This window comes from Apostichopus japonicus, chromosome 8 (assembly GCF_037975245.1).
Source record: "Apostichopus japonicus isolate 1M-3 chromosome 8, ASM3797524v1, whole genome shotgun sequence".
Classification (NCBI taxonomy): Eukaryota; Metazoa; Echinodermata; class Holothuroidea; order Aspidochirotida; family Stichopodidae; genus Apostichopus; species Apostichopus japonicus.
Genome location: NC_092568.1, coordinates 6,985,139 through 7,010,514, shown reverse-complemented (window position 1 = coordinate 7,010,514; position 25,376 = coordinate 6,985,139). Strand labels below are relative to the sequence as shown.

The 25,376-nt window shown below is 36.7% G+C and overlaps 2 protein-coding genes across 3 annotated transcripts in view; both read left to right on the top strand.

Annotated features, from left to right (window-relative positions):
- Positions 1-16,747, top strand: part of LOC139972135 (kielin/chordin-like protein) — a 45,083-nt gene extending 28,336 nt beyond the window's left edge. Inside the window, exons 20-36 of one of the 2 annotated variants that reach the window (XM_071979099.1) lie at positions 327-497; positions 1,042-1,191; positions 2,040-2,115; positions 2,731-2,774; positions 6,968-7,138; positions 8,525-8,692; positions 8,972-9,050; positions 10,792-10,835; positions 11,092-11,173; positions 11,736-11,791; positions 12,471-12,629; positions 13,180-13,332; positions 13,799-14,044; positions 14,424-14,486; positions 14,711-14,773; positions 15,563-15,614; positions 16,576-16,747. In XM_071979099.1, the coding sequence (XP_071835200.1) occupies positions 327-497; positions 1,042-1,191; positions 2,040-2,115; positions 2,731-2,774; positions 6,968-7,138; positions 8,525-8,692; positions 8,972-9,050; positions 10,792-10,835; positions 11,092-11,173; positions 11,736-11,791; positions 12,471-12,629; positions 13,180-13,332; positions 13,799-14,044; positions 14,424-14,486; positions 14,711-14,773; positions 15,563-15,614; positions 16,576-16,732 (1,934 nt within the window). In that variant the 3' untranslated portion in view covers positions 16,733-16,747. The remainder of the gene's footprint in view (positions 1-326; positions 498-1,041; positions 1,192-2,039; positions 2,116-2,730; positions 2,775-6,967; positions 7,139-8,524; positions 8,693-8,971; positions 9,051-10,791; positions 10,836-11,091; positions 11,174-11,735; positions 11,792-12,470; positions 12,630-13,179; positions 13,333-13,798; positions 14,045-14,423; positions 14,487-14,710; positions 14,774-15,562; positions 15,615-16,575) is intronic. The other variant, XM_071979100.1, reaches the window with a different exon arrangement.
- A 1,211-nt stretch (positions 16,748-17,958) lies between these two features.
- LOC139972139 (uncharacterized) lies at positions 17,959-24,192 on the top strand. The gene is made up of 7 exons (XM_071979107.1): positions 17,959-18,014; positions 18,652-18,726; positions 19,468-19,534; positions 20,426-20,521; positions 21,812-22,003; positions 23,308-23,346; positions 23,977-24,192. Exons 1-7 carry the CDS (start codon positions 17,974-17,976, stop codon positions 24,058-24,060), a joined length of 594 nt encoding a protein of 197 aa, XP_071835208.1. The 5' UTR covers positions 17,959-17,973; the 3' UTR covers positions 24,061-24,192.
- Positions 24,193-25,376: the final 1,184 nt, after the last annotated feature.

Here is a 25,376-nt window from a genome sequence, read left to right as displayed (position 1 = left end):
CATTCTGAGTTTACATTGTGTCTTTCGTATTGCCAAGTCAACAAATTGTTTTTGGTGATCTTATTTCATGTTTAATTTGTCATCTATTGTTTTTCAATTTTATTTTTGTTTATTTTTTATATGGCCTCTTTGATCATGTTGGTCAAATAATATGATGTATAAACAAAATTGAACCGTACAGAATATTTTCTTGACCATGTCGATCACAGCATATGATTGGTTTCAGTGGAAGTTTTGATTAATGCTGTGACATTTTGCTCCCCGATTTCGCTTGACGAACGGTATTTGCGATATTTTGACTTAAACTTGCAATCATTAATTTGTAGGAATCGAATGTCAAGAGGATCAGTTGGCGGCTGATTGTGCCGATTTGTGCAACGGTGTAGTCTGTCCTAACCACATGGAAGCCACATGCCTCGTTAACAACTGTGACGGTTGTACCACCGAGTTTTTAACATCAAACGGAACAATACTAACGGAAGAGGAATGCCGCGTTGGTACGTGATTGTTTTTGGTTTTTATTGATTCATAGAAAAAAACCACAGATCAAGAGAACTGCTATCCAGTTTACGTAACTTGTGCGTTTGAATTCTATGGCGTAGCCCATTGTCGTGTCACACATCACGCAGGTACCATAGGTACCTGAGCACACACGGTATTCGTAGGGTGTTGCACAAGTCTCGGATTTAGTTGTTTAATCGTAGAAAGTGTCTCTTCATTGCAATTTTTTTATGCGAGGTGGGTGCATCTTAGCCATGGTTGTTGAAAGCCAGCTTGAGTCCCAGGAAAAAAAATTATGACCCGTTTCGATGGTCTTCATAAATTTGCAGTTTTAAAGCCATGGATGTATTAGAAGAATTTTGCTATGAAACACTTTTTCCTCTGTTGTGAGAATCCATGCCTCCCTCCTCTGAGAGTGAAGTTGCCTCATATATACAAACACCGATCTCATGTTAGTATGTTTAGCGAATGTATGTACAGTCCGTACTGTAGGTATCATATATATTACAATCTCATATTGCAAGTTTTTACATTCTCTAGATGGCGAAAAAGAAGGATTTTGCCCAGCATTTTCTCTCACTGTCGGTGATGCATGTCTGTCAGATAGTGAATGTGCCCCATCATTCAAATGCTGCCCTCAATTCTTTCTTCTGGTGGGCTCTGGCGGTTATTGTACGATGTCCGAAGAGTGTGAGTTGAAGTAATATTGGTTATTGTGTATGTTGTGGTGGTAATTTCTGTATTTGAACTCAAATAGGGTAGCATCTGAGCATGTTCCGGGCGCTTCCCAACCTAACGAAGTCTCTTGACTCTGAACCAGCACTTTGGTGTGCTAACTGAGAGATGATGTTCATTCTTTACTTTGCTGATTGAGTTTGAGGGGAGGGGGAGGGGGAAGGGGGAAGGGGGAAGGGGAGGGCGATCGGTCATTTACATGAGTTGGGAGGGTGGACATGCACATATAGTATGAAGGACGCTAAGTGGGGGACTGGGAATGGTACATAAACGGCAATAATGTCTGCCTTAGTTTGTAATTCTCTGGACACTTGTGTAAAAGATAGAACAAGATTGAAAAGATATGAAGACCAGAGGCCGTGACAGAATGTCGCTGTTTTGTAATAGCCTTATTAAAGGGAACAATTAAAAAATAATAATTATTGTAAATGGAAATTATGAAGTTTATGAATTTTTTTGGTTGTAAAAACCAAAAGAAAGGAAGCAGAAAGAAAAACTGGAAAAAAATGGGTTTCTGTGTGCAAAAAAAAAACATGTTCTACCTTTCCTCTTTTATTTAGGAATTTTTGCAGAAACTTACGTTCTGTTTTGTTTCAGATGAAAAATTGGTGATCTTTACAATAAGATACATTGTTCCATAATAAATGAGCTCAACAGTTTTACGGGTTTTTAAAATAAATATGGTGGGTAACTTGAAACGAGACCGTTAAATTTCTTGAAGGCCTGTGTATATGTGTGTCTGTGTGTGCGTACATATGTTCGTGCACAGCATTAACTTCTGACATGATGGTTTATCATTATAGTTCCTCCTTTTTCCTGTCCCTTTGGCATGGAAGTTTATAATGATGGCCAAACTCGGTTTGAAGAATGCGAAGCGTGGTAAGCATAGATCCAACTGGCGATAATCTTGGTCTTTCTAATTTTTACAAACTGTTGTATGTATTCACTTTCTATTTTACATTCATGTGGGTCTGTGCGAACCATTCCTGTTTAATCGCTGTTAAATTGATATATTTTGATATTTCTGTTAAAAGGTCGTCCGTGTGCTGTTCCCAATTATGCCAAAAAGTTGAATGATGGTGTCACGCATGGAACAAATTCTTGAATCCAACTAATGAGATTTTGCATAAAATATTAGAGTTTTACAATAATAATAATAGAGTATTACAGTCAAGGATACGTTAACATTTAGTGCTTTGATGGGCAAAATGATATTCGACCTAAACTTACCTTTTCATATCTTGACTGAGCTTTGGGATGTCCTAATAGCTGGTAAAAATACAATTCACTTGGTGGTAGCTCTTGTATATACGTGTGAATCTCGCTGACTGGCGGTAATGGCTACAAAACTCAAAAAAATATAACTGCATCCCCTGCAGAGCACTGAGTATAATGAATTTCAAGTTTATTCCAACTCAATTATTGATACATCGCGACGTAGGAAAATTCTTTTAAGAATTTTCACTACGATGATCATATTATTTTCTTCTACAGTGTTTGCCGCTCTTCAACTTGGGACTGTTTCCCAACTAAATGCAGTAAGTGATTTCTTTGATTTACGATTAAAGGATTTTTTTAGTGAAAAATGGGATCTAGTCCTTCCGGTCATATCATTTTTGGTTCCTTGCTAAAAGCAAAGGAACCTATGTATTCAGGTTGGCGTGTGTGGGTGTGTGCGTGTGTGTGTGTGTGTGACGCTTTAGCTTGTATGCACGATAACTCAACAAGGGATTGACTGATCATGATCAAACTTGGTGGGTGGGTGGCCCATAGTGAGTAGATGAACCCTATTGTTTTTGGTGCCCACAAAGGTCAGTTATGGTCCAAAAACCCAAAATACTAAAACTGCAATAACTCCCAGTGCCAATGTGCGACAAGGTTGATATTTTGGGACAAGTTGTGAACTGGTTAGGGGAACATTTTGAAACTTAACGGTCATGTGATCTGAGGTCACCAAAGGTCAATTAATGTTAAAAAACTAGTATTTTTGCGATAACTTGAGAACGAATTGTCCGTTAGGGTTGGGAGTTGCTTCAGTGTAATCCAATTGTCGACCCACATCTGGGTGACCCTTGACCTCAATTTGACCTCTGGTGACTTTTTCATGTTTTGGGGATTTTTACAGTTTCGATGCTATTTTCAGATGTCAAAGGCACTTTCCGATCATAAATATCGATAGGTTGACCCCCGTGTGACCTTTGTGTGCGAACTTATATGGGGTCAAAGTTTTCGGTCGGAGTTAGGATGGCTGTACAGACTTGTCATGTTGATTTTTGGAATCAGCAGATCAAACTACATTTGAAACCAAGGTCAAAAGGTCAAAGGTCACATTAGAAAAAATGTGCTTAATTTGGGAGAAAATGGGCGGAAAAGAAAATGTTTGGTTTTGATGCTAGATTTGGATATCAAAGGTACCTTCCGATCAAAACTGTCAATGGGTTGACACCCGGGTGACCTTTGTGTGTAAAGTTATACAAGTTAATTTTCAGACATTTAATGCAATAACTCCCAGTGCCAAGGTGTAACAAGGTTGATATTTTGGGACAAGTTGCAAATGGCATAGAGGAATATTTTCACTTAACGGTCGTGTGATCCGAGGTCATCAAAGGTCAATTAATGTTAAAAAACTAGTATTTTGGGTGAGAAAATGGGCAAAGAAAAAAATGTTTGAATTTTTACAGTTTTGATGCTATATTCACTTCTCACCAATCAAAAATGTCAACAGGTTTACCCCAGGTGACCTTTGTGTGTGAAGTTATTTGAGGTCAAAGTAAATTTTCAGACATTTATTGCAATAATTCCCAGTTCCAAGGTGTCAAAAGGTTGATATTTTGGGACAAGTTGCAAATGGTATAGGGGAATATTTTCAAACTTAACGGTCATGTGATCCGAGGTCACCAAAGGTCAATTAATGATAAAAAAACTAGTATTTTTGTGATAACTTGAGAACGAACTGTCCGTTAAGGTTGGGAGTTGCTTCAATGTAATCCAGTTGTCGACCCGCATCTGGGTGACCCTTGACCTCAATTTGACCTCTGGTGACCTTTTCGTGTTTTGGGGATTTTTACAGTTTCGATGCTATTTTCAGATGTCAAAGGTACCTTCTGATCATAAATGTCAATAGGTTGACCCCCGTGTGACCTTCGTGTGCGAAGTTATACGAGGTCAAAGTTAAAAAATATTAATGAGGTCACGGGTTGCAATAACTTGGCTACTATTTATTGGAATTTCGTCAAACTTGGTATGATGATATTGGTAGATAGTCTCCACACACTGATGTGTGTTGCAATTGATATCATGCATGTTTATAAGGGGGGGGGCTAACATTATTTCGTTATGAAAAGTTTGTATGCACAATAACTCAACAAGGGAATGACCAATCATTACCATACTTGGTGAGTGGGTGGCCCATAGTAAGTAGATTAACCCTGTTGATTTTGGTGCTCATTTCATGAATATTAATGAGGTCATGGGGTCAAACGTGAAATACTCCAAATTGCAATTACTTGGCTACTATTACTAGTCGGAATTTTGTCAAACTTGGTATGATGATAATGGTAGATAGTCTTCACACACTGATGTGTGTTGCAATTGATATCAGGGCTTAGCATTACTTTGGCAACAAAAGTTTGTGAGCATAAATTACTGTTGTTATATTAGGGCTTTGTTAGAAATTTCCCTTTGAATGGAACTAATGAACAGCAGCAAGGAACCATGAAATGTTTTCATTCTGGTTTGTCTTTGTATCGCCGCAAGCCTTGCCCAAAGATGAATTTTAGTTTGTGTGATAGAGAGCTTGAAGTGTTGGCCCGTCCTGCTAGAAAATTTTGAATCTAACACCTGACTTACGCCGAGACGTGATGTCAATGGGGCACATTGGTCAGACTCGATCTGATCTCACTCTAAGCATTGCCTTGTTACGCTCACAGGAATGTGTACAGACTTCGCGTACGGCTGTGAATGCAAAAGATCTCACTCTCTTGAGCTTGGCGTTGATACAATACACAGGAATTTGAGCAGAATGTGAACGGCTGTGATTTAAAAATCTCAAATAACAAATATCTCAACAACATATAATGAAGAAGAACTAGCTAGGGAATTCTGGAACGTTTTAACCCTCCAAAATATTGCTAACTTGCAACATCACTGGTATTTCCATCTAAATCGCTATTTTACTTTTCAGAAATTTGAACTTTCCTTGCTACAGTGTAGTTTGCTAATGATAGTGTCCCCGCAGCCACTGAAAGGAAGTGTCGCAATGACGTCACCGTGGCTCAACGTTCTCCACTGTTCAAAATATATTAGTTTAAGTTGGCACTTCTCCTGAATCATAGGATGAAAAATCCCCGAACTAGTACTGTGGTGATGAAAAGATCATGGAGTTTTTTTCATATACCCAAAAGACTGCCACTACAAAATCCCTTAAATAAACTTAAAAAGTCTCTGTAAACACAAGTCAAAAAAACATGATCAAGAAACAAATTTGAAACACCATTTTGAGATTGAACATCAGGTTTCATGTGTGCAACCAAAAAAATTTGTTCCCTAGAGGGTAAGAATATCTGCGATAGATTCCAAGAGAATGACATCCTGCGTAAAGGTCTTGAAGCAATAAGCACTTTTTGCGAGGAGAAATTTCTATCAAAAAATCACGTAATTTTTTTGGGGCTGTTAAACTTTTTTGGAAATATTTCATGAATGCTGTGGTGGTACAAAGTCCCCAAAAAAGGAGAAAAAAATGTTTCCTTCTTTCTTGATAGAAATGTTGTCTTTAAGGCCGGTAAGATTAAAAGTTGCATTCCAAAAGGATGTTACAATTTGACCATTAAACATATGGCTAAAACCCTATTCTGTACTGATAACACAGTACAAGTATTTGAGGGACATAAAGTTTACTGCCTTACCAATGTGAGGGCATGGATCACATGTAAGCATTTTGCTGGACATGTTCGGGTGTATTTACAAACTTTTACAAAATGTTCAAAAACTTGTTAGGTAGTTTCTACAAAGTGTGTATAAACTGGAAAGCAATCATGATGTGGCCATCTAGATACTCCAATTGTAGCTCAGAAATTCAACTTGCCGATAAAACCTTTAACCCATCTGATCTATCATCTTACTGAGGAGATTTTAACTTTAAGCAAATTCTTGTACTGTTTTTCGTGTAAGTATAATACCGTTCACTTTTTTCCGTGGTTCTTATTTCTCTTTCAGATAAAATATGGTAACCCTTCTACATGATTTAGTAGTTAAACAAAAGAGCTTAATAAAAGCATAAAATATTGCAGTAATGCTTAAATAATGATATCCAAAGGTGAATTACCCCCCCCCCCCCCCACAAACGATAGATATCCGGTCAACATTATGACGTCTGGAATAACGCTTCTGCAAGATGAGCATTCTGTGTATAATTTAACTGCGGCTTCACCTCCTTGTTATGCTACTGGTACAGTATACCAGCCGTACGAACCAATGAGCACGCTGCAATTTTCGGGGGTCGAATCGAGTCGCGACTGTAGAGCTTTTCCCGACTCCATTCGCATCGACATGAACTCATAGTCACTACATCGAACTCCGTGGCGGAAAATGTCACGTTACTTCGCTTTTGAAATTGTTGTGACTCATAGCAATGACTCGTAGCGACACTGACATGCGACCTCTTATCATCTTTATCGAGATATCGCCCAGCAGCTTCCATCTCTACCGAAATTCTCTCGTTTTTGTCAAACAGATCTGACTTGCCCACTAGAAGCTCCATATTCTCCAGACTGTAAAACCGACGCCTGCACAGCACTGACCAGCTATTGTCCCGCATACCCAGATACTCGCTGTACTATCAATCCATGCGGAGGGTGCACCATAGAATATCTCACCTCCTCTGGTCAACTGGTGGATTGCTTTGGTTTGTCTTTTCATTTCATTAACATGTCCTTTCTTTATTCTGCTGGTCTGGAAAACTGGGAAAAGGTTGGACAATGTGGTAAAGCATTGTGTCAAAAGTAGGATGCTGAGGGGTTGGGGGTGGTGGGGGGTGGTGGGGGGTGGGGACTGCAGCATCATGCTGTGTTGCACATAATTATATTTTGTTCTGTGCAGTTTCATTCAATAGGAACTGCAGTCTCACATGATAGGCACTGGTGAGGTAATATCTCCATCGTTTGATTTTGAAACATGTGGGTCTTGGAATCCTTGAATTTTAATGTTGAGTCTGGAATAGTGGTGAGGAAAAATCCTCACCTTAAAACTTTCTTCTTATTGGTGTACCATTAAAATTACTGTTGAAAGCAAAAGTAAACGTCTGTATCAGGAGCAGTGGATTGTTGGAAGTAATCTGTCATTTTCTTGTTCTGTAGCCTTCATGCATTTGAGCGACTGCATCATGTCTATAGGCATATATCTAGCCTGTTACAGTTGATGGAGACCAGAAGGGAATTTTATCAAATAATACAAATAATTGCTTTTTTATTCCATAAGAAATGTTTGGACCATCGTTGAAGAATTTCCGATTATGTTTTGGTAGTCATCGGTAGTAATGTTTACCAAATTGGGAGCTAAATTGTTCCAAAATGTATTTCCTGATGGCTCTGACTATCCAGATGTTGATGAGTTGATGAATATGCATAAGTAGGGGATGGTAAATATGTCTTCAATGAAGGAAAATGGTTTTAGATGAACAGTGAAAATATGTGTTAACATTTGAACATGACCAATGACCAATGTTTCACTAAATTTCTAGCATATTTTTGGATATAGGTATACTGGTGACTGGTAAGAATTTTATGTTCTCATGGAACCATGTGCAATTAGGTTGAACTTTTCCATGAAAACCATTTAAATAAAGACACAGATCTGAAGATCAGAGTTTTAATTACTCGTACATTCTAGCATGTAGTTTACCTGTAGTTCTTGTAAGTGTGGATGTGTACTAAACGTGTACCCATACGTGTATCCGTACCGATAGCAAGCCATCGGCTCGAGCTATTGTACTCCTACAGTCCTGCTGAAGACCATAGCTTAAATATATACTCAATATATACTCAATACATACTGAAATAGTACTCAAATACTTGATATACGTGATATACAAATACTTGATACACAAATACTTGATATACAAATACTTGATACTGTATGCATACTCAATACATTACATCAGTTGAAACAACATATACACAACAGTCATTTTACAGTCTTCATTTTACAGTCTCCACAAGATGACATTTTTATATTTACATTTTTGCTCTGCAACTATACTTGCATGTGCGGCTCCTCTTGTTTGAACCTTCAGATCCAGCAGTGCTGACGTGTAAAGATAATATGCCGATCGCTCCCTGTGAATTCAATCCCTGCTTTGGGTTCTGCCCTGCTTATCCAAATGCTTCCTGCCAAATAAATTTTTGCGGGTCTTGTTTGGCAGACTATGTTTTCGAAGGAAGTATTATAGATTGCTTTGAGGGTAAGTTTGATCCTTGTACAAAATGAAATCATGTTATTCTGTGTCCTCCGAAATACATTTACTGATCATTGATGAATCCATATTAGATATATACGAATCCATACTAGATATTACCTTTAATAATACGTTGTCATAGGTGGTATTTGACCGATTTAACAGTCTCTACAACTGTGTCTTCTTAGCATTTTGTCTGATTACTGGTCACAGTTAATACTAGATTCATATAATAAAGATCAGTTGATATTTGCAGTTTCAATCCATACTTTTTTCGTCCAAAAGTGCCGTTTTGTTACGATTATGGACAACAGTACCAAGGTATTCAAGAGATCAGACTGGAGAGTGGTTCATGCATGCTTTGGTAAGTTAACCCAGTGAGCCGTAAAGTGCTGCTAATGGAAGCAATGCCTCACATTTTCTAACTTCATAGGTCAACTTTGGTAACTATAAACACATTTTAGACATTTTTTAATATATTAAGGGTACTCTCAAAAAGTTAATAAAGTGAATATCATAGAAATCATTCTGCCAAGATCACCAGAGAAAAGTAGAAGGAACCTATCAAAATTGTTGGAGATTGAAAGTCCTCTGAGGTCAACAGGTCAAAGTCTGGAAAGCTTTGTAAAAAAAACAAATCATCACAAAGTACTTATTGGTCGTAGTACATAAATTTCCATAGGTGAGATTGTCCTTTTAAGGTCAAATGTAAGCCCAAACTTGTAAACACAGTTCATTCTAAGCAAAAAGATTGGATGGATTTCATGCTTGTTACGCAATTTCACCTTAATGAGTTGAGAGGTCAAAGTCTGAATACTTTGTAAAACCAATACCTCCTGAGCTAAAAACCTAGATGTACTTGACACACATGCATGTACAACCACCTTAAGAAGTTCAAGAGACCTGCCTGTTGTCAAAGGTCATTTCAGCTCAACAGAATTCAAATCCTCAAAACCTTATATAAGTACAAATATCTCCCAAAAGTTAAGCCTGCATGACCTTGATATATTGTTCGTAGTTCCATCTTCACAAATAAAAGAAACGTTTGAGTTTTTTGTATCAAAGGTCATTTGAGGTCGACAGATGTCAAAGTTGGAAAATTTTTAAACACAAATTACTCCAATATTAGATGTTGCATTGACTTCATACGTGTAATGTTTGGATCCATCTTTTTAAACAGAGGTGGAGGTCAAATAGAGGTCAAAGTCATAAGGCCTCGTAAACACAACGTTCCCATAAGCAAATTTTGCAAAAATTGTGTCAAGGAACCACTCGGCCTTTTGGGCTTGCTTTCTAGTTGATTTCATTTTACTTGAGTCTGACATATACAGTATGCTCATAGCAATGTAGCTAATTGCTATTGGCCTGGCCAAACAATTTACACTATGAAGTAGTCTCGGAGGTTGAATGAAGAAGCTGATTGACAGTCTTGTCTTGAACACTATGGTGAGCTTCATGACTCTATGTACCTGAGCAATGGCATTGTCAGTGTATTGCCTTCTGTGCCCCTATGACTTGCTATACTGCCATTCCCAAATCTCAATCCTCTACCGATGGCAATAAAGTGCCATGCCCCTTTTTTCTCAAAGTTTTGGTAGGTACCCTCTAATTTTTGTCAAAAGATTGATCGTTTAAACCTCGTCATCAAACTAAATTGATTTGAAATTTTTCCAAAAATCCAGTAATATTTGCTCCAGAAGATAATCTATTTAACAGCTGCAGGTATTCAATTATTAAGGTAGCATTTGATTACAGAAAATGGCTCACAGCATTCCACAAATTGATGAAACTGGTTAACCCTCCTCCCACCCTCCCTTCCTCAAAAGGGAGGAAGGGGAGATGTTTTTCTTTGAGTTTAAAACCGGTTAATTGATCAATTTTCTTTTTCCTTTAGTAATTAATGCTTGATTTATATTTTTCAATTTTTATGATGAGACTACATGTTAATCTTTGACCATGGTAATTACTAGCTGGAACATAATTAATTTTGTACACATTGTTAAGTTGCATTAACTAATTGCATTGATTCCTTTTTTACATATTAATTACCAATAGGTTCATTAACTATCTCTCCTTTAACAACTTTCCTTCCACTGTCTTTTCAGCTTTTGTCATGAGAGAAATTCTAGTTTCTGCTTTCCGACAGATTGTAAGTACTTTTTTTTCTTCTCCCTTTTTTTTTTCCTTCCCTGTTTTTCATCTTTTTTTTTAGCCTTTTCCAATATCTAGTATATTTTAGAGCCATTTATAGAATCTAAGCTCGAACAGGGGAGTTTCATCGTCGTAGTGATTAAAAAAACATTTGCGAACCAGTTAAGTGGACCGTTTTAACTTTCATGAAGGTTGATTTGAAATTCCTTATTTATAGATAACTTAACTTTATCGTCATCTTATTCCTGTAACAGGTTCGCAGATTGACCAACCATGCTTAGAAAATGGAGTTGAATTCCCACCACTGTACAGCAGAAGGACAAACTGTACCGAATGGTTCGTAATAATTACCTCTCCTACTAGGGATTTTATATCCATATACAACCTGGGAAAGTTAGGGACAAAGTAGTGAAGAACTGGTTCTTGAAAGTCATTGAAAATATATATATATATATATATATATATATATATATATATATATATATATATGTATATATATATATATATATATATATATATATATATATATATATATATATATATATATATATATATACATATACATATACATATATATATATATATATTAATATATAAATATGTATATATATATATATATATATATATATATATATATATATATATATATATTATAAATGTTATTTATAGCAATAAATATACATATTAAATGCTGTCTACTATATCTAATCTCTATTGCCAACTTAGTTCTTAGTTTTGATTGCCACCAACTAAAGTTATTGGAACACTAGATTTTTATTCATCGCATTCTAGCCTTATATTTCTTTGCCTCTTTCAAGTTTGTTCTAAATTTTACAAAAGTTGGTACATAATGATGGCTATATTCCATTTCGTAATTTCAACTTCTTCTCATCAACAGCATATGTAGTGTCGATACTCCAGGAAACTTTTCTTGTACTGAAATTCCAGGCTGTGGTAAGTAGATGGTTGGATTTTCTGGGTTGTTTGTTTCAATGCAGTTATTTTAATAAGTGGGGTGTTAGTAATAATCCTCTTTAGGATGGATATTAAACCGTAGCACAAAATTACAGCAGTTGCCTCTTTTCTGTAAGCTCAGAATTTTGGGAAGTCATTCTTTTTAAACAATTATCAAACATATACCCAATTATCACACTAATTGTGACATTGTTAATTATGAACTGCACAACTCTCCCCCTCCCCCATTTGCAACTTCCCCCTTCCCTCACTTTACTATAAGCAAGCAGTGTCTTCCTTTGTTGGCTAAGGAATTTGCAGTTGTGTTGACATCACTTCTAAACGATTGAAACTGATACATAATAATACTGCCTGACTATGGGTGGAATGTAATTTCAGTAAGGTTGATGTAATTTCTAATCGATTGAAACTGATACATTATAATATAGCCTGACTATGGGTGGAATGTAATTTCACCCCAGGTTAAGGTATTAAAGCCAAAGGATAAAATGAAAAGTTTCCTTTGAGGACATTAGAAGTATTTCAGTGCTCTACACTGCCCTTAAGGGTGCATTTCATTTCAGTGTTCTCGTATGAACCAATGTATTTGACCAGAAAAAAAATTATCGATATCAGAAGGGAAAAAAAAATAGGTATCATCATGATGTTCCTTTTGCAGATGATTTTGTTAAAGAAGGCATGTGTCCTAGAGTGGAATCAACAATTCTCTGTCCTGAGGAAGTCGTCCACCAATGCGACCACGATGGTGACTGCGATGGCGATCAAAAATGTTGCCACGAGAGTTGTGGATCCATTTGCCTAGCCCCGTTAGCTGCAGGTACGTTGAAAATGGAATGTTGTGATGTGATGTTATCCGCAAAGCATCCCTCACTTCATTGAGATATCACACAAGAACAGGTAGACAGAGATTTTGTAGGTGCATGGTGTTTGGTATGGATTTTGTAGGTGCATGGTGTTTGGTATGGATTTTGTAGGTGCATGGTGTTTGGTATGGAGTTTGTAGGTGCATGGTGTTTGGTATGGAGTTTGTAGGTGCATGGTGTTTGGTGTGGAGTTTGTAGGTGCATGGTGTTTGGTATGAAGTTTGTAGGTGTTTGGTGTTTGGTGTGGAGTTTGTAGGTGCATGGTGTTTGGTATGGAGTTTTCCAGTCCCATTTTAAAAATTTATAAAAATAAAAAAACGTGTTGACCACCCTCACTATATGCTCTTAGCTTTCATCCTCCCTTCCCCTACCCCCTTCCCCCTCCCTCAACCAGGGATCAACAACCCTTGTCTCCTCTCTATGTCTATACCTGACATTTAGAATGGCTAACAGATTGCCATACTATCCAAAGTTAAATCTTGATATTGTTTGATTCCTTTACAGGTTTGGAATGCTTCTCTTGTTCTTCGTTTGTCAGTCCAGACTTCTCCTTAACAGCAGATACCTGTTCCGATGTCAGACTCCCCACGGTAACAGTGGAGAGATGCACCGTGGGTGTTCCTTGCATCTCGGTCAGGGCAGATGCCACATTTTATGGTATGTATCAAGATGTTCTGGTTTTTGCAACTAAATATATGGTAGACATTCCCTATCCCACCCTGCTTTTCCCCCTCCCACTCACCACTTTGGACAAAGCAGACCAAGGTTGTAATTATATTGATATAGTCCAATTTATCGTACTTCATTTCATGTCATTCCTCAAGCATTGGTTCTTATTGACCCCCGGGGTTTCATCCCCATCCCCTTCCTCTCTACCTCAAGATATGACCCAATTGTCAGTACACTTGAAGAATTTTCTGAAGAGCAAAGATTGTGGATTTAGTATATTTATACCTTGTATTGATGCCTCTACATGGCCAAGAGCACTTGTGGCTAAATTCACTGTATATAGCTCTGCATCCTAAGCCTCTAGCAGGTATTGTTACATTAAGCAGGATAAAAACAAAATGCACATGCGCTCGTCTTGCATCAAAAATGTAATGTTTTACTTTCTGCCCTTCAGTTGATGTTTCGATGGGAAACACCGGATCTGCAAGTCTCTACAAGAGAGGTTGTGCTCCAACTCTGATACCCAACCTAAATTCTACAGGGCAGTGCTCCATTAGTGATGGAGAAGCCCGTCCAGATATATTCCAGGAGGTCAGAGACTGGATCTCTCTCCACGAAGGAACGGCAGCCATTAAGACCTTCTATGCCTCTACCTGCTACTGTCAAGGGAACCAGTGTAACCATGTAATCCCACCAGAACGTGAGTAGAGAAGTTAAAAAAGGAAATTCACAAGGTGAACTGACAGAAAGCACACATGTATCCCCAAACCCCCCCCCCCCCCACCCGATTCTGTTTGCCACCTAGAAAAGGTATATATTTTGCACCTTTTTAGGACAAATTTTGATAAAAGATATGTTAAGGACAGTGTTGGTAACCTTATTCTTGAACTGAATAAAGTTTGCCGACCGTTTCATCCATTACTCTGGAGAATATCAAACTTGGTGTGCTTTTAGCAAGCTCCTTCTATATATTAATTTTTTCACATATAATTTGAAAGATATCAATTATTTGATTAGTTATGTCAACAGTGCCGTGATTTAAGACAACAGAAATGTTAATTTTCTCCCCTTTTTCATAGCTCCTACCACACAGATGCCAACAACTACCACACCGATTACAACCTCAGGAAAAGAAACAACAGGTTGGTTAGTTTTCTTGTAGCTACACACTGCAAAACTCCAGTTTGGATTTTGTTAAGTTTTTGCAATATCGTAATGATGTGACCTTGGATTTTTTTTTGTGTGGGGTTACGTTAGTGGTATGGTAATGTTACGTTAGCGGTACGATAATTTTACATTATTGGTATGGTAGTGTTACATTACGTGATATAAGATAACAGAAATGTCAATTTTCTCCTTTTCATAGCTCCTACCAGACAGATGTCAAAAAGTACCACACCGATTACAACCTCAGGAAAAGAAACAACAGGTTGGCTAGTTTTCTTGTAGCTACACACTCCAGTTTGGATTTTGTTAAGTTTTACAATATCAATATGATAATGATGTGACCTTGGTTTTTCTGTTGGTTACGTTAGTGGTATGGTAATGTTACGTTAGTGGTATGGTAATGTTAGGTTAGTGGTATGGTAATGTTACGTTAGTGGTATGGTAATGTTACGTTAGTGGTATGGTAAGGTGATTTAATTGGTATGGTGGTGATAATGTTATTGGTATGGTAATGTTACATTGGTATGGTAATGTGATTTTACTGGAAAGAGTTGTGATAACGTTATTGGTATGGTAACATTACATTAGTGGTATGGTAATGTGATTTGATTTAACTGGTGTGGTGGTGATATCGTTATGCAATGTTATTTTATCGGTAAGTTAATGACCAATGTTATTGGTAAGGATATGTTACATTGATGGTACTAAGGTAGTGTAGCACTATTGGTTATGTTATCGGTATGGTAATGCAATGTTATTTTATCGGTAAGTTAATGTCGTGTTAATTATGTTTGGCAATGCCATATTATTGATATGGTCATACCACACAGCATAATTAATATTACATTTCTTGGTTTTAAATACTGCTATCATAAATCAAAGTTTAGTTAATGCCTTAGACTTGCTGTGTATTCTTTCTGTACTTGCCTTTCATTTGGATATTGTTTTGATATTACGATGACACAACAAATTATCAATACAGTAAACAAATGATTCTTTTATCCCCTTTCTCTGTCACCTTTTTCTCTCCCCCCCCCCTCGCCCCCAATAGCAAAACCATGCACAGATAACAGTCCTCTAGAGAGTAATGCCTGCACAACTTGGTAAGTCTCTAGTAGTTGAGTTTTACTTAGTATTCTTTGGTTAGAAAGGATATTGGAGAATGTTTCAAGGTTTATGTGTCACTTTCATGAAGTTTAGTTATATCAACTCTCTAAAAATTGGATGGATTATATATGGATTCATGAATTGCCCTGACAAAGGTAGTTAATACAAAAGTATGGAAAGGTCTAAGGTTAGAAGCTATGAATGTTTTAAAGGTCCTCTGTATAGACCCCAACTATAGCACGCTATCATGGAAAAGTTTTTCTAGTATGAGGGTCTTTGTGTGAATGCTGTATGATTAACTAAACTGTAGAAATGAACATATTTCCACACAAAGAGCCTCATGGTGTTAAGAAGCTATGCAGGCTAATTGTAGAGCCTGAGGTTGATTTACGACCGTGGCAGGTCGATTATGTTATAACAAAACTTTCCTAGCCATAGCGTGCTATAATTGGGGCCAATAAAGCAGATCTTTAAGTGCAGACTGTAAACAGGTTGCATGCATTTGTGTGCTGTCCAGCACTGTTGTTGATTTGATAGTGCACTGATTTGACTGCAATCCAGTGTTTTGCGTTCCAGAACATTGCTAGTTTATTTCAGGTTGTTGATGGCATCATAAATGTTTATATCATATTTATTTTTTAGCTCCACACATGTGTAACATTTAGCTAACATTACCGTACTATGAGATGCAAGGATATATACTACGTTAAAAACAATGTAGATGTTTTAGTTGTATTATAGTTTACTGTCATCAGGGCCAAATATTAAAGACATCAGTTGCACTGGTTGGGTTCAACTGCCAAGAACAACAGTGTTTTGCTCAACACATGTGGTGGTTGGACGTTGAATTTGTGTCAAGTGGAAAGATTTGTGATGTAAAATGCTACTGTTACATTCTGTTCTGTTCCACTTTTTTTTTTCTTTTCTTATTGTTTAACCCTTCCTATCTGTTTTCAGTTCTTGCACTACAGGTGGGAAGTTTGCCTGCAAGTTTGATGTTATTTGCGGCAAAAACGGTGAGTGTGAATATGTGAAGGAACAGGGAAAAATTCAAAATGTGGCATGCTATGAAATTTGGATGAATTTATCTAAAGTTTGTTTATATATCTTTTAGAAGATTGCAAAAGACTTAATTCTATACTCTTTTGAGTTCAAAATACTTATCTTTGTCTAGAAAAATGTGAAATAAAATATTTGGCATGTTTAGAAAAAGATACCAATCAGACCCACTGAAAAAATCGGCCCAACGTCATGTGCTAATGGGATCTGCGGGCCCTCTGCACCTTAGACTTGAACACCTTACCAGCCTACATTGCACCTGTTGTGGAGTGATAGCTCAGTGGTTAACACTGATGCCTTCCAATCATAAGGTCCCCAGTTCGAGTCACTCCAAGATGAATGTATGTCGTCCAGTTACAGAATTGTTGATAATTCATAATCATGGACGTTAAATATGAATGTAGGAGACTGACTGTGGTCAGCTTGCGGCTTTGATGAGCCAATGAGGCTTCTTCGCAAGTTCCTGCTTGCAGGAGCATCTAAAATACATACAAATACATACAATACATACTCTATAGGTACAATGAGATTTTGGTTCAACCAATGTTTCTCTCTGCATGGCCCGACAGAAAAGTCATCGAGAATCCTTCATATGAAATCCTAGTTGAATTCTAGTATGTGGTTTGCTTATAAAGGGAAATAGTCAGAGCGTAGTAATTACGTTTTAGAGATTTTGGAGGAGTGGATATTGCACCCTTTTCATGAACCTGAAATAGACACACTCTTTTAAAACATTTCAATCCGATAACTGTCAGTTTAGAGTATGGTTTGTTTGCAAGAAACTTGTCGCTCGGAATATTTTATTGCAATCTGAGAGAAAATGGCCAGTGTTTATGAGTTCAACAGCAACGCTAGTTTATTTCATGGTGTAGTGTGCTTGCTTCATATCGATGGATTAATTGATTGATTGATCGGTTGTTTGGTAGGTCGATTGATCGAGCAAGTGATTCTGGCTCCAAACATGTGTGTAGGCATTAGCTCACAGCAATATGAGATGTCAGGATACTATGTTGAAAAATGTCTATTTAAAGTATTACTATATTTTATATAAAACTTGTTATTACAGAAAGAAAAAAACTGACTGTATTTTAATATAATTTGCAATTGTATGAAATTTCTTAGGTTTTTTTAAGAGCTACTGTTTGCTGCATGAATTGAAAACCCTGTATTGCAGCAGTTGATAAAACAAGTTGTTGTACCTATTTTCAGAAAAGGATTGAATGTCTGATATTATTTTTACATTATTGTCAAGTAAATTTTCACATTAATCATATATCTACTCTTTTCTTCCCCTTCATGCTACAACCATTTGTGTGCTCTTTGACTCAACCAACAGTGTAAGTAAAGTCATATCTTGCATAATAGCATGTTTGTAAAATTATAATTATATACCTAATCTAAGCTATTCAGTCAGTGTCCATTTTTTTTTTAATAAACCTTATTTCTTAAGCTTCTCCAGCATTATTGAACATATTCTGTTATTTCCCAGGTGTATGATGAATCCACCTAATCCCATTTTGTCTTTGATATATTGCTCTAATAGTGAACTTGTAGTTTAAGTATTCAAGTTCAGTTTGTTTTCACGTGGTGTGGCACCACATGGTACTTACCCACATGGTTTTGTCCCACATGATACAACACCACATGGGGTGGCACCACATGGTACTTTCCCACATGATACAAGACCACATGGTATGGCACCACATGGTACTTCCCCACATGGTATGAAACCACATGGTACCATGCCACATGGTACCGCAACACATGGTACCATACTAATGGTATCACACGCACACTGTATGGCACCATATGGTATGCCACCACATGGTATGGCACCATATGATATTTGTCAAATGGTATTGCACAGCATGGTATGTTACCACTTGGTATAATGGCACTTGGTATGGTGCCATATGGTATATGAATTATATTCTGTTTCTATAATAGTCTCTTTTGCTGTTATTTTAATATCAGACTTGTGCAGGAGGTAACTTACACACTGTCTGGAAAGTACGAAGATATCTCAGGACTAGAAACAGAATTTGCAAAGTAAGTTGTTAAGTAATATTAACTTTTTAGTTCATATTGTTATCGTTAAGAATTTAATGGTATATTTTTTTTCTTTCTTGAGATTAAAATAATCTGGGTGCATTTCACACCTAATTTCATTTCTATATTACCTCTTTTTTGAGGAAATTGGCCACTTGCGTTGCACTCAAGGACCTACCTAAGTGCATAAGTGTTTCGTACGAACACAATAAGAGTTATAGTTTCTCAACCCAAAACAAATGTAATGGGCCTATACTCCCCTGTCGACAAGCTCACTGACGAGTTGTGTCATGTGCAAACTACAACTAACTTTGTTGACTTCACAGCAGTGTCGATGAAAGTCATTTTTGTAGACTATATCAACTAAATTGTGATTTGATTTTCAATGCCTGGGAAATAAGTGACAGGCAGATTGCCTGCTTGCAATGTTAAAAAGAGTCAAAAAGTTTAAAAAACAAATTATATTAAGTTGTGTCATTTTCGGCACCCAAAAATGTTTTTCATCAGGCTCCATCAGGGAAAGATACTAATGTGTAAAGTTAGAGAATAATTGCAGGAAAGAGAAGTGGAATTTTTCTTTCCATTTTTTTTTTCTTGATTTTTTTTGGAGAAGAGGGTTTGGGGGGTACTTGTTTAATAAGTGCATTTCTTGAGCAATGACACCCTTTTAAAATAATGTTTTAAATACATTTCTGTCATTTTCCCTGCTTTTCTTTCTTTCTCTCTCTTTCTTGTCGTTAGTGCTTTGAAACAAGCTCTGATACAATCGTCGAGTTCTCTAGTCGAAACCGTCTTCCTTGATTTTGAAGTGAGTAACTTTTTGGTTCGTTCGTCGTTTGAAGTCACTTCCTCAAGTGTGCTTCATATTTGAATTGTATTTATTCCTATAATCCTTTGATGTCATATACTGGACCCTGAAAAGTTGACTTTTAGGAACAATAAAACTAATTTGCATATAATAGACTGTTGTAAAGCACTGCTAGTGTTCTATGTTGCTCCTTATGATCCCCTTTTCAAATTTTTTTGATAAATGTCCATTTTTACCACATCTGAGGCTCACCAAATGATGTGACTGAACTACTAGACTTAAGTCTTACACACAGACAATTACAGGCATGAGATTTTTCCTCGAATTCGCGGAATATCCGTGATTTCTTTTCTACCTCTGGGACAAAAACTATTATCCTAACACACTGTAGCAAATGCAAAGTGGAGCAAAGTTCTGTGATTTTGTTTTTTACCACAGGCTCATCCCTGCGATTAAATCAGTCCCTCAGAATACAACAATTGATAGGGAAACATCAGACTTTATGGCGTACAAAAAAAAACAGAATTTAAATGCATTACAAATTTATGAAGGACCGTAAAATAGTGTTGCATGTTATCCAAAGGGTCACATTGATGCTCTCCGCCAATTAAGGGGCCTTGAAAAGATTGCCATTGCCTGAGTCATGAACTGGAAAACATGATAACGGATAGCCGTGGTGTAAGGCGTTGTCTGAATTTTGGTGGGAATGTTTGTTCTAGGCTAAATGACATGATAACATACCTAATTGACATTTTTGATGCTCATGATTTTAGACAATTTCCATTTTACTTTTTATCCTCTGGTATTTTTAATATCATCCTAACAAAATTAATTAATCAAACATCGTTATTGATTGTTATTGAGTCCTGAATGTCTTCTCTTCTCATATAGTTCTCAGCTGGTAGTATCATCGTCAGACAGAACGTAACGGACAACACTGGCCTAAAAATAACGGCCAAGAATGCGGCTGACAGCATAAGAAAAGAGGTATGTGTGGAGTATTGAGAGTATTAATACTCATGATATCTAGTAGTTGTAGTAGTAGTAGTAGTAGTAGAAGTAGTAGTAGTAGAAGTAGTAGTAGTAGTAGTCTTAGTAGTAATAGTAGTAGAAGTAGTAGTAGTATTAGTAGTAGTAGTAGTACAAAAGTAATATCATTCTGCTGCATACATGAAGAAATGTGCTATTTGTATATCCTCAAAACAGATTAATAGACACAAACTGGGTTAATGATGTGATTTATAAAGGTGAAATGACTGGTGGGTAGAGAGATAGAAAAGGTGGGGGGGCAGGGTTGGTGTTTGGTGGAAATGGATTTGGATGGCCGTAGTGTAGTTTGTTGTTTTGAGATGAGAATGTAGAAAGTCAATTCAGTTTGCCCTTGCTGTGTTATGAGGGTCGTAGACATTTCTCTCAAAAGCTGCATTACTCGCCTCTACCAAACCTCCTCTCTCCTCTCTTTGATGTTTATAGCCAACCTTTCTTTCTTCTTTCTCGTCTTCCTCTTGCGCACACCTCTCCCTCAATCGTTGCCAAAACTGAGCTGTTGCCTCTTCTCTTCCAATGATCATACCTTCTCAACTTCCTCTTCCTCACTTCTTCCAACAATCCTTTCTCTACAGTGATACCAACTCTCCTCCTAATCCATTCGTCTGTACATCTCTCTCTCTCCAGCTGACTCTCAGAACCCTTCTCCAAAGCCACAGCTCAAAAACATCAATTGCCTTCTCCTCTGTCTTTCCCAAAGTCCAGCTTTCACAGCCGTATAGAACAACACTCCAGTTCATACCCTTTGCGAGCCTCCCTTTCAGCTTCAAGTCTATGTCCTTAGACTTCCATACATCTGATAAAGTCCAGCTTTCACAGCCATATAGAACAACAATCCAAATCATAGCCTTTGCGAGCTTCACTTTCAGCTTCAAGTCTATGTCCTTAGAATTCCATTCATCTGATAAATTTGAAACTATGCTCTTGGCTTTGATATCTGTCAGGCTGTCTCCTTACATCAGTTATGTACGATCTCAGAAACTTAAATTTCCTCAGATTTTCCTGGATTTTCACATTTCCCTTTCCATGCACAATCATGGTGGATGTCTTTGAGTTGTTAATAGAGAGTCAGTTTAGCACTAAACAATTGCATTTGGAGAGTCAGTTTAGCACTAAACAATTGCATTTGTCCATGGGTTTTTCAATTTTGTGTGTGTAAAAATTTGGTAACATCGTCATCACCATCATCATCATACACATACATCTTTGTATTGTTCCTTCACCGTACAGATTGAAAGTGGGCAGTTCAGTTTCATGTTTCAAGGCAAAACCTACACAGCCATTGACAAATCTTTCGAAATGAGCTCGAGCTACCAGTTTGGCATGGAGAGCATCAAACCGAATGACAGCATGTCTGTGACACTCATTGTCATCATTGTCGTCTTGGCCGCCATTTTGAGCGTCATCATAATTATAACAGTGGTGAGTAAAAGTGCCGATATGAAAAAAAATGTTGACCAAGAAAAGTAAGATATCATGATTTATTAATTACAGATTGCGTCAAATCCTTTCTAATTTTTTATATTTTATGACTATTATTTCAGAGCAGCTTTTTCAGTTCAATCGACTATTTTTTGGTTTTATTTCCAAACCTATGTAATATTTACTCAAAAGGAGATTTTAATTTGCACAGATAGGACATCCTCTTTAATAAAGACTTTTTGGTCCCAAAATGAAGTCATAACTGAGTTTGTTTTCAAATTTCAACATTCTGTTGCTGAGACACTTTTCATAAAAGTTTTAAGTATACTTAAATCAAATTGGAATTTTTTTCTTTTCAATTAAATTTTTATGATTTGTCTTATTTACATGGACTTCAATATTTGTAGTGCAAAGTTGACTATGTTCAAAAGTTAATAATTAATATTTTAGTATAGAATGTTTTCAGTAATAAAATTACAAATGTTAAACTCAAAACAGCACTACTTTATTACACTGAGTATTAATACTGCTTTGTGTTTTAAGATGGTAAATGTTAAATCTGGAACAGTCTCAGCTTTCCGGTTGTACAGTTGATTGGTTGTTGGATCTGTTTCCGACATAACTGATTTAATTCACACTGTTTCAGAGATACAGGACCCTTCTGTAAAAGAAATTTAATCATTTGACATTTTTTTGTTTGTTTTCTGTTGGTCGTTGTTGCCACATAACAGCCTAGGATGATTTAAAAGTTTAGGCAAAATTTAGTTTCACTTCATTGGCACACTCATGCACTTAAAATAAAAAGAAAAATGTTAAAAGAGACAGATTATTTGTTTTCCCTTATTCGGGGAGGATTGTCTTCACATACAAACTGACAAAGCTGCAAAAACAAACAAAATAATACAAGAATGAACGTGTAGATTTCATAATGAAAGTTGCAGGTAAGATGAAAATGGTTAATTAAGAGGAATAATATATGAAGAGAGGAAAGATAAACTGTGACCAAAACATAGAAATGAAAAAAAAAACCGAAGGATTATTTGTCCTTCTTTTTGCCAACATTTCTGCTTTTAAGGCCAGTTGTTGTTGCTTTTCTTGGCTTTTTTTCTTTCCCTTCAATGGAAATATGATTGTTTTCTAACAAGAATGGAATCATCGCTTCATATGCACCCTGCATCTTGTTTTTGATAATCTTATATATGGCAAGGAACATGGATGACAAATATGATTTTTTGGATTGCTGTCTTCTGTGGTATATACCAACGTCGCTCAGCAATATTTGGAATTTTCGATTTTATCCGCAGGTGAACAAATTAAGAAAACGACGGAAGTATGGCATGGAGGTAAGGAAGAATGATTTCACGGCCAACTCTTTAAATTACTGATTTTATTTTAAGTTTGGATGGTGCTTATTACCTTTATGATTATGTAACACACTTGACAATGGAACAGGTTGTCCTGTGATTGATGTTATGCTGAAAAACAAAGGAATTTAATATAGATTTTTTTTCTTCCATTTGCTGCTCTATGGGTTTATTGTATTGAGTCAACAAACTGAACAAAGGCAGGCACCCCAATCCTCCCACCCAATCCCCCCCCACCGAAACCTCCGTCCGCCACTGCCTCCCCCAGCAAATTGTAAAAAGGCAACTTTACCAACTTAAGATTGGATTGCTTATCTTGTCGAACACCAGTCACAGTTTCAAGATTTTTCCTATCGAATAATATCTAATTTCTTTCGAGGGCTTATTTACAAATTTCCCAACGAGATTTTACCTAATAGGAAGAGGTGTCATTTCTGTCCACGTTTTTCGTATTAACGCAATATTGAGGTCTTTATCTTTATCGTAAGGTATCAAAGTTGTTTTGTCACAGAATATTTCGTGTCTCTTGGAGGGGGTTGTGGAATTTTAGGCATTTTGGAATATTTTAATAATTGAGAAATTGTTTAGTTTACTTTCTTCATCTTACAGGATACTGTTCTCTTGCGATTGAGTCGGAATCCTAGCATAGCCAGCAAATCACGCGTGGAGTTTGAGAATCCAGTTTATGGTTAGGATGGAATCAATGATGACATTTTACCCATACAGAGAGGGGATGCCGGTTTCTCTTTACATCAGCTCCGTCTGTCAGAAGTAGCGGGCTCTTGTAAAGAGTCGTCCAAACTTGAAAGAGATATAACAAAAAGAGAACGAAATTACTTTTAAAATACTGGATAAACAAACGAACCAAATTTGGTCGATCAATATGGGCCACCACACAACTCGTACTAGCCTGTTCCATAGCTGAAATAAAAAATATAAAAAAAACAATCGGAATTTATACATTATTTTTGTGAAGGCATTCTCTGTATTACATTCCTCATCAGACTTTGAAACTAATAATGTTTATTAATGTACAGAAATATATTCATATTTATGATATGATGAAATACTACAGAGGATAAGATTAGATGTGCCTTCGATCCCAATTTACAAGAGGTTTGTCAGAGGAAAGAATGTAGATGAACCCTAGAATACAGGTTGACATAGAAACCTGTGACTAGAAGGGTCTTTATGTGAGACAGAATTATCCAAGTTGTCTGTTTATTGTATAATTCTTGGGATTGGATCGTCTTATGGTTTGCCACCAAAGTAGTAGTTGTTCACACTATGTCACATAGGTCAAATCTACAGGTGTCCACACATTACAGGAACATGTGTAAATGTCATAATTTCTTTTTTTCCTGTGTGAAAATGGTTTAAAAAAAAACAGTGTCCCCAGTATTATATCCAAATATGCATGACATATGCATAACATAACACCTACAGTAGGGACAACTCTCAAATCATTGTCCGTCACTGAGGGACCTCATTCGTTGTTTGGATGATCGTGCCAACTCTGTGGGATAAAAATTGTAAAAAAATTATCCAAAATGACTTACGAAAACTTTTGGCAAACTTTTATTTTTGTATACTCAGATTTAGAGGCAAGACTAATGACCTGTGGAAACGGAGAAGTGCCGCTAGGTTTGCACTAGGTCTGTACTAGGTGGAAGAGTACTGCTTGACACTCAAAAGATCATGAATATATTGCACATTACATGCACCACAGTATCAAATCTGATAACAACAACAAAATTAATGTCTTTCTCATTTAGACAGCCTTTGCTAAAATTCAGTTTTGCTTTTAGAAGGATTTATGAAACGCTTCTGAAATTATATTTTTTTTCTTTCGGGTCATCTCTCGTTTTACTTGCCTGGAAGTACATGAACATTTTAATATACACAGTACTGAAATATATATGTGTTGAGTTTAAAGCGCTTTTGTTAAACATGGAATGCAGCAAACTCTTTTCCAGTGGCAGTGGACTTGTGATCTAAGGATTACAGGT

Coding starts and splice junctions, on each gene's coding strand:
- LOC139972139 (XM_071979107.1), top strand. CDS start 17,974: ATGCTACAACCATTTGTGTGCTCTTTGACTCAACCAACAGT. Junction 18,015..18,651: donor TCTTTGACTCAACCAACAGT/GTAAGTAAAGTC, acceptor TTTTAATATCAG/ACTTGTGCAGGAGGTAACTT. Junction 22,004..23,307: donor TCATCATAATTATAACAGTG/GTGAGTAAAAGT, acceptor TTTTATCCGCAG/GTGAACAAATTAAGAAAACG.